Source organism: Diorhabda carinulata, chromosome 5 (assembly GCF_026250575.1).
Source record: "Diorhabda carinulata isolate Delta chromosome 5, icDioCari1.1, whole genome shotgun sequence".
Lineage (NCBI taxonomy): Eukaryota > Metazoa > Arthropoda > Insecta > Coleoptera > Chrysomelidae > Diorhabda > Diorhabda carinulata.
Genome location: NC_079464.1, coordinates 12,004,864 through 12,020,409, shown reverse-complemented (window position 1 = coordinate 12,020,409; position 15,546 = coordinate 12,004,864). Strand labels below are relative to the sequence as shown.

Genomic DNA, 15,546 nt, shown 5'->3' with positions numbered 1-15,546 from the left:
ATTTGTTATTTCAATAATTTCAACTCAAAATGTATCTTGTGGTAATCAAGAAGCTTTACTGAAGATTTGGAAAGAAGAAAAACGTGTAAGGATAATATGAAAATTGATAGTTGGGAATCAACAGTAAATGATCAAATATTTTAATCAAATGTGGTTCTTCCACAAGACTGATACTATGTTAAACGTTCGTTTGGTTAATGAGGAAGTCCCCATAATTTTTTTTGAACTGCCTAAATATGTTCAACTATCAGTGGTAAGTAATTACTTTTAAGAGAATTCTAATGAGAAATTTTCTGCACTGTTTCAATAAAATGTATGTCGAAATCAATAAAACTCTTCAGATTTTGAACTCATAAAAAAATTGATCTTCAACAGTTCCCTCAACTATAATCACATCCCCAGAAACCTCTAGAAAAAAAATGTTGAGGAGAAAGCTCTTCCGTGAGAAAATATGAATAAGAAAAAAATCTAGATTTATTTAGAGATTTATCTTTGAAAGTATAGATGCCAATAAAAAATATTGTCAAATATTCGTTAAAAATTGGTCTTTAAAACATTTCTTCAAGTTATGCCGTCGTAATCAAAAATTCAAAGGACATTAATATCCACTTATACGTTAAAGTTAAGGAATAGAAAGTTCTTTTTACAAAGTTATATATAAATTGCAAATTATTTAATTTCAATATACTAATTGCGTACTTCTAAATCACTACTAATCTGATTCAACAAAATGAGTAATTTGAAATTCTTTCAAAATTCGCTTCATCTTGATTATATATCAGGTAAACTCATTTTTTTCCTAATCAATTTAAAACTAACTCACCATTAAAAACATGTAACGCTCTTTGTCGCAGTTTGAAAGTTTTGATCTGTTTCGTGTTAGGCGTGAGAGATGTCGCTTCGAGCGCCTGAAAAGACGTTCCAAGTTCGGTCACGATCTCATCTATAGTATAAAGCTGTTCGTGTAAAGTCGATTCGACGAGGGATATCATCTGGGAGAGATTAAGAGATAGAGCCTGTTGAAGTTCCGATAGACGCTTTATTTTCGTCCAATCGACGCCTTGTTTAAAGGCCAATATCTGAAAATGATGAAAATTTGAATATCCCATTTTAAATACACTGAAGTGCACAAGAAAAAGAAAAAAAAACATATGTGCGCAGCTTTGGAATTTTCGATTTCATTTATCAATCCTTCCATAATGTTTTTATAAAATTTGTAAATATAATAATAAGTCACAGCTTTTGAGGAGAATCATTTCGTATCACTCCATTCAAAATGCAAAATTTTTGGGTATCGAATTCAATTTTTAACCGGAGTATGAAATCAGTAAAAAAAATCAGTCGAGAAAATTTTAGTAAATGTAGTGGAAATCGTCTTGAGCTAAGACCTTGACAATAGTTGCGCGGATGTTATTAAAGTGAGACCCGAAAAGTCCAATGTCAATTGCAGAAGACAGTTATGTGAGGAATAATCAATATTTCATAAATACTTCCGACACTCATACCAAATTAAGGAATGAAAAATAATGTTTACTGCCCATATAAAATTCGGTAAATATCTAACAAACCGTCAGTCCACGTGGACATTTGTCAATGAAAACAACGAATCGTGAATATAAATGCATTTTTATTGGGCGAATTTGTCGGAAGGCGTATGTACACAATTTCTTTGAAATATTCCTGCTAGACAGTCTGCGATAAGCAGTGGCGTGGCTTGGTGAGATTTATTTAATTCATACAGTTCTTTATATAAATATGAATATGGCGTTCTTTAGACCATCGGCGAATAAAGAAAATGAAAGACATTAATAAAGATTTAGATATACAGACACAGCCAGTTATTTTAAATATAATCGAATGTTTGAAAAAGGAAAATACTCATCAATCTGATAATGAAATCATAATAAGAATTGCTGAATTAACTAGCTTAAATAAATATTCTATTTATCAAGTAGTCATGAAAGAGGTTGCTGTGGATCATTGAAAAAAATGTAAAGAAAAAAATTTCATCGAATTAAACAAAATATACATAAAAAATGGATCGAGAAATTCAGTTCTGATTTTGCAGCTTTACATGCCTATATCTCAGGAACGAGGAGATATATAGTTTTGTTGATAAATAAGAAGTAAAAAATTGAAAAATTTCGAAAAAAGTGATGGGGTCAAAAATGTAGTTTAAAAAATTTTCATACAATAATAAAGGTTTTAAAAGAGGTTTTCTGGCACTTTAGAGTTTTTGTAGGTTAGGAAAAATCATATTTCAGGTTCATCGAAGGTAATTTCCTACTCGGCATTTTTTTTTAGAAGTTTACCTCTAAATTTCAAGTCTTTTTTGAGTTATAGGCAAAAATGCACTGTTGAAAAAATCCAGTAATACGAAATTCGCTTCTTGTAAGAGTAATTTTGAGATGAGAAAAAAATCACACGGAACCTTCTTTGTAGGAAATTTTTTGAGCTACATTTTTGATCCCTTCACTTTTTTCGAAATTCGGCATAAAGTTATTTATAAAATTCAAAATTTTGAAATACTATCAAAATGAGATAGATTTTGCAAAATATATGCGTAAAGATTTTATTGAAGCAAAAAAGAAATAATTACTACAAAGAAATTTGATGCTTGGCATACCGTGTTTAAATCAACAAAGAACTTGAATAATTATAACTTAATTTAGTTAAGTGCAGGATACAAAATAAAACGCGAAAAAAAAGAAGAAGAAAACAACATGATGTTTGAAGGGAAGGCAGAAACTTGTAAGGAAAGAATTCTGCGACCCACATAACCTAGGAGAACATGAGTTTCCTAGCACACTAAAATATAAACTAGACTGAGATGTTGTGGGGCGTAAAGTTGCGGTAACACAGGAAATATCTATCACCCTTCTGGACAATAATATCCATCACATTGTCGTTATCAGTGGAGATTTTATTTATATAATTGCCAAACCGTGACATTCAATTTCCAAGTGAGGTGTTTAATATCTTTACGGTCGATAAATTCACTTAAATTAAATAAGTGCTTGTTTATCCGTTGTCGCTTCTTTCCGTCGAAATGTTATTTCCTACGAAAATCCAGATAAATCCCAGAAAATACACTGCTCTACTGAGCTCGAGAGAAATTATAGAATTTTGGCGTCAATTAGTCTTAATAAAAAAATGTACGAATTTAGGATGTATTTTACCTCTGAACAAATACGATATAAATCTTTCAGTTATTTGACGTTAAAATGAAAATTAATTTTACACAATATCTTGTAAGCCCTATGAAATTAAATAGGTAGGTATATGATGTTAGTAAAAGCATATTTCAAAAAATAAATTTCCTAATAATCCACGTTATTTTGTTCATATATTTTCCAAAATGGACTTAAACCGTTTTAATGAATAAACACTGAACTTATCCTCTGACCACGGGTATCAATGAACATTTTGCCTTTTCAACTAGCTACTTAGATGATGTCTCTATTGACAATACAAGTTTGGTTGTGGGCATGGAGCAATACATTACCGAAGTGTACACTTTTTAATATATTTGCCAAGCTTTCAAATAACTGAATATTCAGTAAAATCAAAACAATTTATCAACAAAACTATATAAATAGCTGTGCTGGCTGATGTTGTCTTCAGTTCGGATTAGAGTCGTTACGCCGTCGGGAAGAAACGCAAAACGTCAAAACTAGGCAGCGGTTACGACCCTCTCCTTACAATAGAGACGTTAGTGATGACATCATGTTTTTCAAAGGAAAAGTATTTCAATATTCAAGAGCGGCAATTTAAGAACATAATTTAATAATAGTAGTAGAAATGTCGGTATTAACTCAACTTTTTTGCAAATTATTATTTGAAAAAGACCGAAACCGGTCTTTTTTGTTTTAAAACGAAGTTTCAATTAAAGGAAACCTAAAATCAAAACAATTTATCATCAAAATTATATAAATAACAGCGCTTGCAGATGTCTTTAGTCCGTATTCGAGTCTTTGCGCTGTCCGGAAGAGACGCAAAAACTTCGAAACTAGGCAGCGGTTACAACCCTCTCCTTACAATTGCGCGCCCTTAGGGATGTTCATTTCATCAGAATTGTCTATTACATTGCGTTTTTCAGAGGATAGTGGTTTTCTCATTTGAGGAACGGCAATTTAGAAACTATTCTTTAAAAAAAAATAAAAATCAATTCACCACCATTCTCTATTAAATAATGAATTCCACGATAATGAATACATAAGTATTGAAAGGGAATACAAAATAAAAAGAGCATTAGAATGAAAAAAATTGAAGAAAAACATCAAGGCGTATCCATAACTTCATCATAGTAATCCTTAATAACAAATCTGAATTTGCATTTTCACATGTCTCGGCATTGTTTGACTGAACGTTCGTAACGATGAAATTTCAGGGTTTTTAACCCATAAAGTAACACTGAATTCAAACATAGCACAACAAGACACTGCACTGGTAAGAAGAAAAAAATGTACGAAATTTTCTCGAAGCAGTGTATTATAGAAATGTAACAGTTTGAAGTTGTTTTATTTTAGAATTCAAAGGGTAATGGTATTGTTAAAGTTCTGTGTTTTCAGTTTACAACTCATTGAATATTCAGCACAAAGTTATTCGAAAAGTTAAACGGGCCATAACAGTGAAGTTTCATTTGCGATTATTCCGATCAGTAGGAGGTGTTGTTCAACATGAGAAGCTCCTGATTTTTTCTCCATTACTTCAGTAGATAACGACTTTTTGACGATCAACTATGGATATTTCGCTAAGATGAAAATAGATATAAAAATAGATAATTCCGGATACTCTTTCAATAAGGATTAACAAAGTAGAGGAATTAATTTGGTTATTCAATAAATCAATCCAATACCTCTCACAAAATGGTAATTTATGTCCACCGGAAATAATTGCAGTGAAAGGTTTAATTGTTTCAATGACTTCATTCTTATCCCAATATGACTATCATAGGTTTTCCCCCTCGCCGGAGTTGTGTTGGGAGGAAATGATATGTACTCCCAAAAGGAGTATTTTTGCAATTTTACGGTAATGTCTCTTAAAGAACTCGCCATATCGAAGACATGATTATCATAAAAGTTAGAACATACTACTGCACATCAATGTTGGACCAGTTTACAACATTTTTGGAATATTGTCGTTTTAACTTCAAGTTTCTCATAATATCATCTACACCAACCCATTTATCAATAAAAAGGTTATTATAGTAGTTATATATGAATAAATTATACGTAGAAAGGAACCAAAAAGTAAACTTGTTCGGCCAACCCTCTCCGTACAGTTTCCCCTTTAACCCTTTGAAAAGCACTGGTGAGTAAAGCTACCACAAAAGTTCTTTCGCACCTTCTTCATTGAGATTTTATTATATTCGTTTATTGTTAAATTAGATTTTCGTTATAAACAATTGTAAAAGATCTCAGAAACAAATACCACGCCAGAAGTGGATGTGACACACCGTCTACACTCTTAAAATAAGATAAGAAGATGATATGAAGCTGTTGGAGAAAAATGAATCACTTTCCGAAGAAATCAAACTTCTCTTCGAGCATAACACTTGACATGAAGATATTACCAAACTGACCACCGATTTTTAATAACACTCTATGGGGGTAGGGAAGGAAAAACTTTGGATAAATTGCGATTTGACAGGTTTTCTAAAGCACTTATGCAGTCTAAGTTCAACCTGGCATTCGTACCACCAACATCCGAAGTAGCTCTCCAACATTGCTTGAGAACATATCTATCAGATGGATCAGCTCCACTAGGGCTAGCAGGTTTCAAAGTTTGGTATTGATCATGTTACTACCTCCAAAGAACCAGCTCCCTACGTGTGTGTTCAGATCATTGCTTCATAAGCTTTTTTTGTTTCATAGATCATTCTCAAAATTTTTCTGGATCCGGTAGACCACCTGCAGCTATATTTACTATCAATTTCCAAATATCGATGAATAGATGATAGAAACTTGCATTGTGGCTGAGTTTCAACCACGAATTAACAGTTTTCGAGAAAAAAAAGATGAGAATTTATTGCTTCATAGGGTTAATTATTCAATCATAAAACGATCTAAACAAATTTTCAATTAAATCTCAATTGATTGTGTTGTGAGTGATTGAAATGAAGTTCAACTTTAGTTTTTTGACTCACAGTACAAGTACCAATCAATTTTCACAAATTTCATTCAGAAAACTTTTAATGAGAAGGATTTACTTATGGTGTGGCAACAAATTATGATTATTGGGCTTGACTTTTGTAAGCAATTACCGCAAATCTCCCCCTTCTGTGATATTCAATCAATCAAGTTCCTAACAGTACGAAAACTTTTTTCCCTTTTGCACAATTCCCCACAGTCCAGTATATTTTTCGAGTATTTATATCTGCAGCCAATTTTTTATACCACATAAAGTATACAAAGCTTGTGTAGAACACTTACAACAGTGGAGTACCGAAAAAAGAAACAGTCTGACATTTGGTGTACCGATGATTTTGGGAGAAGCCAAAAAATCACAGTCGTAGTAAGTAGACGTATCCTAACTCAGTATTTGCAAGACGCACCCACCTTCACTCACAGAGAATGTACTGAATCCAATATTTCATCAGCTACTAGAGCTCTCTGAGGAGGAGTGGTGTTTTTCTGTTCACCCCCAATCTACTAATGAAAATAACAGTGTTTATGAAGAAATGTCATCAATTCCTCAACGTTTTATCGCAAGTGAATTAAAGAAGTTTCTGAGTTACTAGCTTCCAGAATGAAGGAGAACAATTTACTGGAAAAAGGAATCGATATTCCTTTTTATCGTACAAGGGAAAATTATCTATTACCGTTCTTTTCTCAAGAAGACAATCTTGTATTTTGTTATTAAATTAGAGGACTTCTTCTCTCTTCAGAAAATTGGCGTTCTTGAATAATTTTCTGATGATTGGCGGCTATTTCTGGAGAGCTCTAACCGAAGTTTAGAATGTGTTCAATGGGAACAAAAACGAAAGAACAATACAACACTATAGGTATTGGAAAGTCTGTGTGAACTTGAAAATGGTAGATATTCCCCTTGGACACCAAATATCCTTGCTTCCATTGCCTCTGGGATAGCATTGACGAAGCACATCGCTGGGATAGAAAAGAAAGCATGGATCTCTGAGAACAAAATATCATTAACAGCCCATTACTTGAACGACCTCCCCTTCATATTAAACTGGGCTTTGTGAGGCAGTTTGTGGAGGCTCTTGATAAAAATAGATCATGTTTTGGATACCTAGGTGAAAAAATCTCTCAGCTGAGCAAGGAAAAAATTAAGACAGAAATATTTGACGATCCACAAATAAAGCAACTCATTAAATATCTTGTCTTCGTAATAAACAGAAAAGCCTGACTTTATTTCTTGCAATTGCCAAACATTTTTTAAGACGAAGATGCTTAACAGTTTCAAATTCCTTTGGTGTAACCACTTGGATCATTTTCCAGAAAACTTAAAGTCACCAATGAAGAGCAGGGTGAAAGATTCCAAGATATTATTATACCACTATATTATACGACTGAGGTTCAAAAATCAAAAAAGGATCTAGTATAAATGTGGCATTCTAGAATGTCGAAGCTTCCGAAGTGTTCAATGAGTAACTGGTGAGTAGATGGTCATCAAAGACTGTTTCTTATGTCTTTCTATTTCTATAATATCTTTAAAATGATAATTTTTGAAAAAATGAGCTGCTGGGCAAAATCTAATTCCATATTTTAGTTCAAAATACTAATTCTATATGAAATCAGCTGCAAAAATTCAGGCACCAAAAATACTATTGACCAGTTTTTATTAAAACTAACCCTGAATTCATTTGACTCAAAATGAATTCAAGCATAAAAAGACAAGCGTTTACTCAATAAACTCATTTTTATGGTATGCTCTATCTCTCAGTTACAAATACTGATGAAAATTATTAAGAGGTTGTCATTTTATTGAATGTGTGTCGCTAACTCAAAACCTCAACAATAAAGAAACGTCAAACTTGATAATGTCTATTCTACACGTCAAAACTTAGAAGTCAGTACGGAAAAGTAGATTTCAAAAAGTTAGTTCTGATGCACGACATATTTTCTACCCTATCATCTTTTTTCATGAGACAAAATAGACATAGGGTGAATTAATAACGAATTGACAGTTTTTACTATAAAACTTTTAACTGAATTAAGATGTTTTAGGGAAAATATTTCTTTAATATAAATCAGAACGAGAGCCGTTTTAAGAAATTTCACTTGCCTGCGCTGCTAATCGGCACTCAATCACTCTACAGTTGAAATCTGCGGTTGCTGCTTTATTCATACTAATTAAACTGTGTGCAATTACGAAAGTCGCCCTTCCAGGTAAAGTAACATCTGTTGATCGTAAGGGGTTGAATTCTATATGTTTCGCACAACCTAAAACAGGAAAATAAGTCTTTTTGATATATTACTTGTTTTAGTATAATTTTTTTTCCAAACTATTTTTCAAATAATTAGATAATGGAGTGAGAGGAATTTGGATACTTGAAACAATCGGTCGAAAAGGTCAGCTTTGTGCAGTTTTGGCAAACCATATATTTTAAGAGGTATGACATTCCGAATTTCCAATTTTTTTGCGAAATAAAAACATCGAATTAGATCATTATTTTGTTTTTCCAAACCTCCTTATCCAATTATCAACCCATAACATTATGCGTTCCCCAAGGAAGTGTCCTGAACTCTTATCTATACCTTATGCATACTGCTGATATTCCAACTACCGACGATACTCTAATCGCTACCTTCGCAGATGACACTGCAATAATCTCTTGAGATGCAGACCCCACAAGAGCATCAGAAAGCTACAATACCACCTAACTATTCTACAAGAATAGCTATATTAGTGGAGAATAAAAGTCAACTCTGACAAATCCACACAAATCACGTTCACCATAAAACGAAGTGTCTGTCCGATTCCAGTGAAAATCGAAGTCAAATACCTTGGACTACACTTGAACCAAAAATTAAGTTGGAGGAAACACTACAAGCTAAAAAATCACAACTAAAGCTTCAAAATATAAACTGGCTGATCGCAGTTATCAATGGAAAATAAGATACTTATGTACAAAATCATCCTAAAACCAATATGGACATATGGCTTAGAGCTATAGGGTTGCAGTAAACCATCGAACACCAAGAAACTGCAAACTTTTCAATCTGAAATACTTCGTATAATAGCTAATGCTGCATGGTTTATTAGCAACCGCGCATTACACACAGACCTCGGTATTCCAACCATCAACGGAGTTATTCAGACAGCAGCGATAAGAACCAAAAACCGCAACGAAAACCACCAAAATTCACTAATATCCAAGCTTTAAACTGATCCACTGAAATAGAGAAGATTGAAAAGACGCTGGCCAGAAGATCTCATAGAGTTATCTACGGAGACCCATCAGTGGATGGTGCCCCTGCCTCAAGTCATTTAGCAAGAAACCATATCATTTACTTATTACTCTGTTTTTTTAAATTAGATTGTACATTTGCAATTAAATTAAAAAAAAAAAAAGTTTTTGATAAGAATTCGTAGGGTCTTGTTTAATTTTCTTGTAAGTTGTGTTATCGTTTAATAATTTCATCATTTTGTTCTTATAAACTTCTGATTTCAGGATTTCAGTTTTATTAGATTTATTTACTTTCAAAATTTTGAGATGTCTGTTTTGACTGAAAAATTCTTTGGTTTTAGTTATATTTTGAAGTTTGATATTGCTGTATTGTTTTTGTTTTTCAATATATTTTCATAATTATTAATAATTATATAAGATAATACTTTATTCACTTCATTTGGTATGTCAGTATCAGTTAAATTTTCGATCCATTTTGATTTAATTTAATTTGTATTTTAATCAAAAGGTTGTTGTTTCAATATTAGGTTATAAATTTTTTCTTTGCTTTGCATCTTTTAAAAAGTGATTTCTCGACATTTTTCTCAAAATTTTTGTAAAATATTAATAGAAAATAGTTTACTTATTTCAATTATTATTTTTTTCAATTTTCAATTTTTTATTAGCGTTGTTGACTCTGTGACAAATAGTTGCATGATTTGAAAAATAAGCTTAGTATTACGTAATTTTGATATTCATTCTTCAAGCGACAAAATTTTATTTGTGATAATTTCAAATTTAGAAATGTAGGTATCAACTTATCTTTTTTGTATTTGAGTGAAAAAGATTTTTATGTTTTGCAATTTTGGATAATGTATTATGCCCTCTATGACTTATCCAATGTCTCACTTATGAAGCTACGAGCCTTCCTTTTCTTCCACTCGGCTTTAAGTTCAGGACATCAAACTACACCACATCCTGCAATGTTTCTTTATACATTATTTCATGTGTTTTGTTTTTTTTTGTAGTTTGAGCAATTGAATTTTCAACTAGTTTAAATGATCCTTTTCAGTGTTTATCATTCTCTTGATCAGATTTCACTCTAATTCATCGCTGTTGCGGAGAATCATGGGTGATAGCAATTATCTTGATGTGTGTTGACTCTTAGAAAGTGGTATAAAAGAAAATATTTGGTAATTATTTAGTTTAGGTTGCATACGCCCGATTTCCTTGAAGTTGTAGTATGTTATGGAGAAAATTATGCTGATTAATTTAATATATAGGACGCGAAAATCATTCCTTCACATACTTTTTCGAAGTTGAAAATTTAGATAGGTTAGGTTGGATTAGGCTCATACTGAAAATATTGAGTAACTTTGGCGAGATATTCAATATTAATGTCCCGAGTGCATGTCAAATTGTCGAAGTGCATTCGCGCACTCGAGGAAATTATGAGACAATTTGACATGCACGAGAGGGCATTTTGGCAGACTATTTCCTGAGAAAAATTTAATTTAAAATAAACTTAATTCTGTGTTTAAAATTTGTTATTCTTTAAATTATACCGTAGTTGACGATCATCATATTGGCATTGAATTGGTATCTACGGTAACTTATTGACAACAGTTTTGTTCGTGAAAAAATATTTCAAAATGAGTTTACGTTTTGGGCAGAATTCCACGCAAGTAATAGACAATAAGAAGTGGTGGAAGCAGCATAGAAACACCATCGTCGGCCTCCAGTAAAGTTGTATATTCTAATTGCATTTTCAACAATTGTTCCTTTTCTTAAAATATAAAATTAAAACCAAATGATGTTTATTAATCCTAGACGAAAATTTGGCACTAGTGCAAATTATCGATAATTTGCACTAGTGCAGTATTATCGCTGAAATTTGATCGTTGCTAGGTAAACATAAAATATTACAGCTTTTTGGTTGGCTTAAATTTTTCGAAGGAAATAGTCGTGATAACATACCTCGTTATGGAAGAACTAGTTCTCATTTCGTCAGTATTTTGGGCAATTTCTATTTAAAAGACAGTATTGAAGCATTTGTTGACGAAATGTCACGAATGTATCTAATAGAAATTGATGATTATTTGTACGTGTAAATAAATGATTATTGTTGAATTTGATTTGTGTCATTACATTAGTCGCAACTAATTATATTTGATGTTGGCGAGGATTGGAGGCGGGGGGAAGTGTTGTCAAAAGATAGTCTATATAGTCTAAAGATAGTCTATAGTGTACATTTTCCAATGTTCAAACTATAAAAACTATGTGAAGGAATGTTTTCCGCGGCCAACTTTTTCAGCATAAAAATCTGTATAACATACTAAAATTTCAAGGAAATCGAGCGTATGCAACCTAAACTGAATAATTACCAAACATTTTGCTAACATAAAACAGATCGAAAGAAAGCCTTTAAATTATTTTGTTTATCAGAGAAAGTGACAATAATAATTAACAAAAAAAAAATCAATACCAGGTCGAATAGAATCTCGATATTCTGGTAAATTAATGTAGGGAAAAAACTAAATATCATTTAAGCCGTTGTCTACATTCGAAATGAATATTGTACATAAAAATTTTAGATCTCTGTATATATGAATCCGATTGTGACCTTCAAACCACAGTAACCAGTACAAAGAGAAACAAGATTGATTCATTTCTGTAATTTTTTTTGTTGTAATTACGTCTTACGCTGAGAACGAAATAGGTTAAAAAGTTAAATTCATTCAATACGAGGTCTGGCTATTAAATAATGATACTACGGGCCTAGATGGCGCCCTAAACGGGTGATGCAAAAGATCTTGTCTATGCGTGTCCAAAAACACGTTTCCGTCACTATTATAGTATTTGTCTGTCAATATCAAATTTCTCGTTAAATTGAAAAAACTCTGGGAACAATTCTCTATCTCGTTCGCGTGTTTTTGAGTGGCTTAAGCGCTTTATTGAGGGCGGAGAGAGCACTGAAGATGACTAGCGCCCAGGTCGCCCTGTGACTGTTTCAACCCCGGATACAGTGATCAAAATCAACCAAATTAGAGCGTGCAGATAGTCGAATGAGCATCCGGACCATTGCCGAGGCTGTAAACGCCGATAAAGGAACGGTTAGAAAAATTTTACACATAACAAAAGTCTGTGCGAAGTTGGTGCCAAAAAATCTGACTCTTAACCAAAGGCTCTTGCGTCTACGGGTCTGCTCAGATTTCCTTGAAAAGTTAGAAAAGGATCTGCTTTGAAAGAAACCCGATTGGAGTCGATGGAAGCGATAAAGCAAAAACGGCAGAGTTCCTGAAGGCACTCACCAAAGAAGTTCCAGCACTTAGATCAATGGAAAAAACGTATGGAAAGGTGTGTGGCGAGGGAAGGGGAGTATATTGTAGGCGAGCATTCGAATGTAGAATAATTTTTATAATAAAACCCATTTTCGTAACCAGTCTCGTTATTTAATAGCCAGACCTCGTATTCTTCACGTTTGTTTGTTATTTGCTTGTTTCTGGATTTGAGTATGATTATCAAAATCGCGTTTATCATATACAATTCCCATCCCACACGGTCTAGACGTATATAACAAATTACATCTAATTGACAACTATCCGTTAATATTTTTTAGATTCGAAAATAATATTGTTCTATTTGCTTTTTTAGGATGTATAAACGTAAACCAATTTCATGAACAATATAGTCCCTCATCATAACTTCAAATTTCCTAGAGAGAGAGATAGAAATATAAGCTTTATTGTCACTAGAAAATTTTTACAATTATATGGACCGAGCTAGATAATTTTAGAATTATTACAGTCTCTAGAGTGGTAAATTATAGAATTCAGCCACATAATAAGATCTTTCAAGCAGAAATGCCTTTGTAAATCTCTAAAATTATCAAAAGCCATTATTATTTCAGAACCGAGCTAATTGAATAATTTTTTCGCACTGAAGATAATGGAATTTTTCACCAGATTAGAATATAGTCATGTAAAACTTCTTTCTTCTAGTAGGGTAGGGATGCATAGGTCTCTCAGTTGAGTTGTGAAAGTGTTTGCGAATCAAACAAACAGATTCTAAAATGAATAGATCGGGAACAGTTAAAATTTTGTATTTTTTTTTAATAGAATTGACAATACGTTCTACTACTCAAACCATAAATACAACGAATGGCTCTTTTTCGTAATCTGAAGATAGATTGTGCAAACTACAAGAACTCCAGTACGAATAGTAAGTTGTTAAAGCAGTACGAGAATCAAGCTGTTCAGTCACAGATTTAATGGCAAAGCAAGCAGATGTTAATTTTGTCGTCAGGATTTCTATATGTACAGCCCATTGAAGGTCACCGTCAATATGTAGACCAAGAAATTTGATCGAATTTAAGGATCGTATAAGTCATTGTTGAGTTTTAGAGGTTTTAAAGCTCCTTTATAGGATAAAACTAGAGTTTTTTCAGTGTTTAAACAGAGGCACCGTTTGCATGAGACCAGGATTTAATAGTTATGGGATCATTGCCCATGGTCGAATGAGAGCTGGTATATCTGGACCACTCCAGTGAATTGACCATTGATTCGTAGGTCTGTGAGATCATTGATGAAAATCAAAAAAAGAACTGGACCCAAGTTTATTAATAAGAATTTTATGATCAACACAATCGAAGGCTTTAGCGAAATCACAAAAAACCGAAGCCGTATAAAATTTATTTTTAAGTGAGAATAGAAAACAAAGCGTCATTAGTGCATTTATTAGGTAAGAAACCAAATTGTTGAGCTGTCAGGATTTTATGTTTTAAAAGAAAAAGTAATAGACAGCTTTTCATTAATCGTTCAATTAGACTTTTTCATATATTTATGTTTCTAAAAGTTCTTAATAAGAAAATATTTTGATAAAGACTTGAAGAAAAGTCGAAACGTCAAATTTTATCTTTCTTTCTATCTAAAACAGAAGAGACCTAAAATTAAGAACATTTGGAAACAAAAACTATTTCTTTCAACGACTTTAGGTTATAGTTAGACTGTAAACCGGAATCATAGAACACTAACATCCAATATGATAATGTAATTCACGTTAAAATAGTTTTAGAACCCATAATAAAATGAACTATAAAATTTCACAGATATACCCTCAATAAAACTCTCTAACGAACCGATAAATACGAAACATTATGTAAGTACTACCACAAGCATGAACTATTGATCATCCTGGATATTAACTTCAGTTTAACAGCTCGTAATAAACTAGATAATTTCATGAATTTTGAAGTACAATAATAAAAAGGGTGGATAGTTGAAAAATATTTAAACAAAAGGAGGTTAGGTTGTTCCCCTTTTATGTGGGTCATTTTGGGGGTCGTTGCATTCGTAGCTGTCATTGGATAGGATAGCTAACAGCGTGAAAAAAGGACGTGTGGAGCATCAATAGATGTTACAAAATATTAATCCAGTGAGTGTTCATAGTTCGTGCTAAAAAAAATATGGAAATCAACGGCTAGCGTCAATTGCTTCTCGACGAAGCGAGTCTCCATCGCAAGAACCAGAACCCGAAGAACAACTGCAGGTCAATCCCACTTTTGATTTTAAAAATCGATGTTTATTTTGTAAAAGGCTTAAAATGCCATGTCTTTGGGGGATGACTCGTCCCAATACTAATGACCCTCCCTTTGTCAAGACCCTGGATCTGCCCTTGAAGGTGCTTGATGTCTTGAAGATAGTACATACGAGTAGTAGGAGTGCATTGAAAGTGTACGATGTTGAGGCACCCTGGAAGACAACTGCATTGGATGTAGCAGGCTAATGGGAACAAGTATTTTCTAGTAATCATCGACTACTTCACGAAATGGCCAGAATATGTATTCATCGTCTGGGAAATAATTAATTGAGATTTGTGGTGGTTTTAAGTTGTATAAATTCTTGTGAAAACTTTAAATTCATAGGATTCAATGTCCAAAGGTCACTTTGAATATTGAATCTATTGATTACATCATCCCATTATACAAAATTTAATTGATGTTTGTTTAAATTTGTATTTCAGATTTACCTTTTTATTATCGGTACATGTATTTTTTAGAGGTATACAATATTCCTATATAAAAAATTTTAGTAAGCATCTCGAGTACAGCAAACATTGATCTCAAATAGACCGTTCATATTATATCCAAGATTTACTGCGATTTAGAGTATTACGATTTGCAATATAAAATA

The 15,546-nt window shown here is 32.6% G+C and overlaps 1 protein-coding gene across 4 annotated transcripts in view; it reads right to left on the bottom strand.

Annotated features, from left to right (window-relative positions):
• Nucleotides 1-15,546, bottom strand: part of LOC130893919 (N-acetylgalactosamine kinase) — a 108,060-nt gene that overhangs the window by 81,840 nt on the left and 10,674 nt on the right. For all 4 annotated transcript variants that reach the window (XR_009059266.1, XM_057800374.1, XM_057800375.1 and 1 more), the window contains exons 5-6: nt 8,251-8,408; nt 824-1,079 (exon numbers count right to left, since the gene is read on the bottom strand). Coding sequence is in view for 3 of the 4 variants with exons in the window: in XM_057800374.1 (XP_057656357.1) it covers nt 824-1,079; nt 8,251-8,408 (414 nt within the window). In the remaining variant the exon portion in view is untranslated. The remainder of the gene's footprint in view (nt 1-823; nt 1,080-8,250; nt 8,409-15,546) is intronic.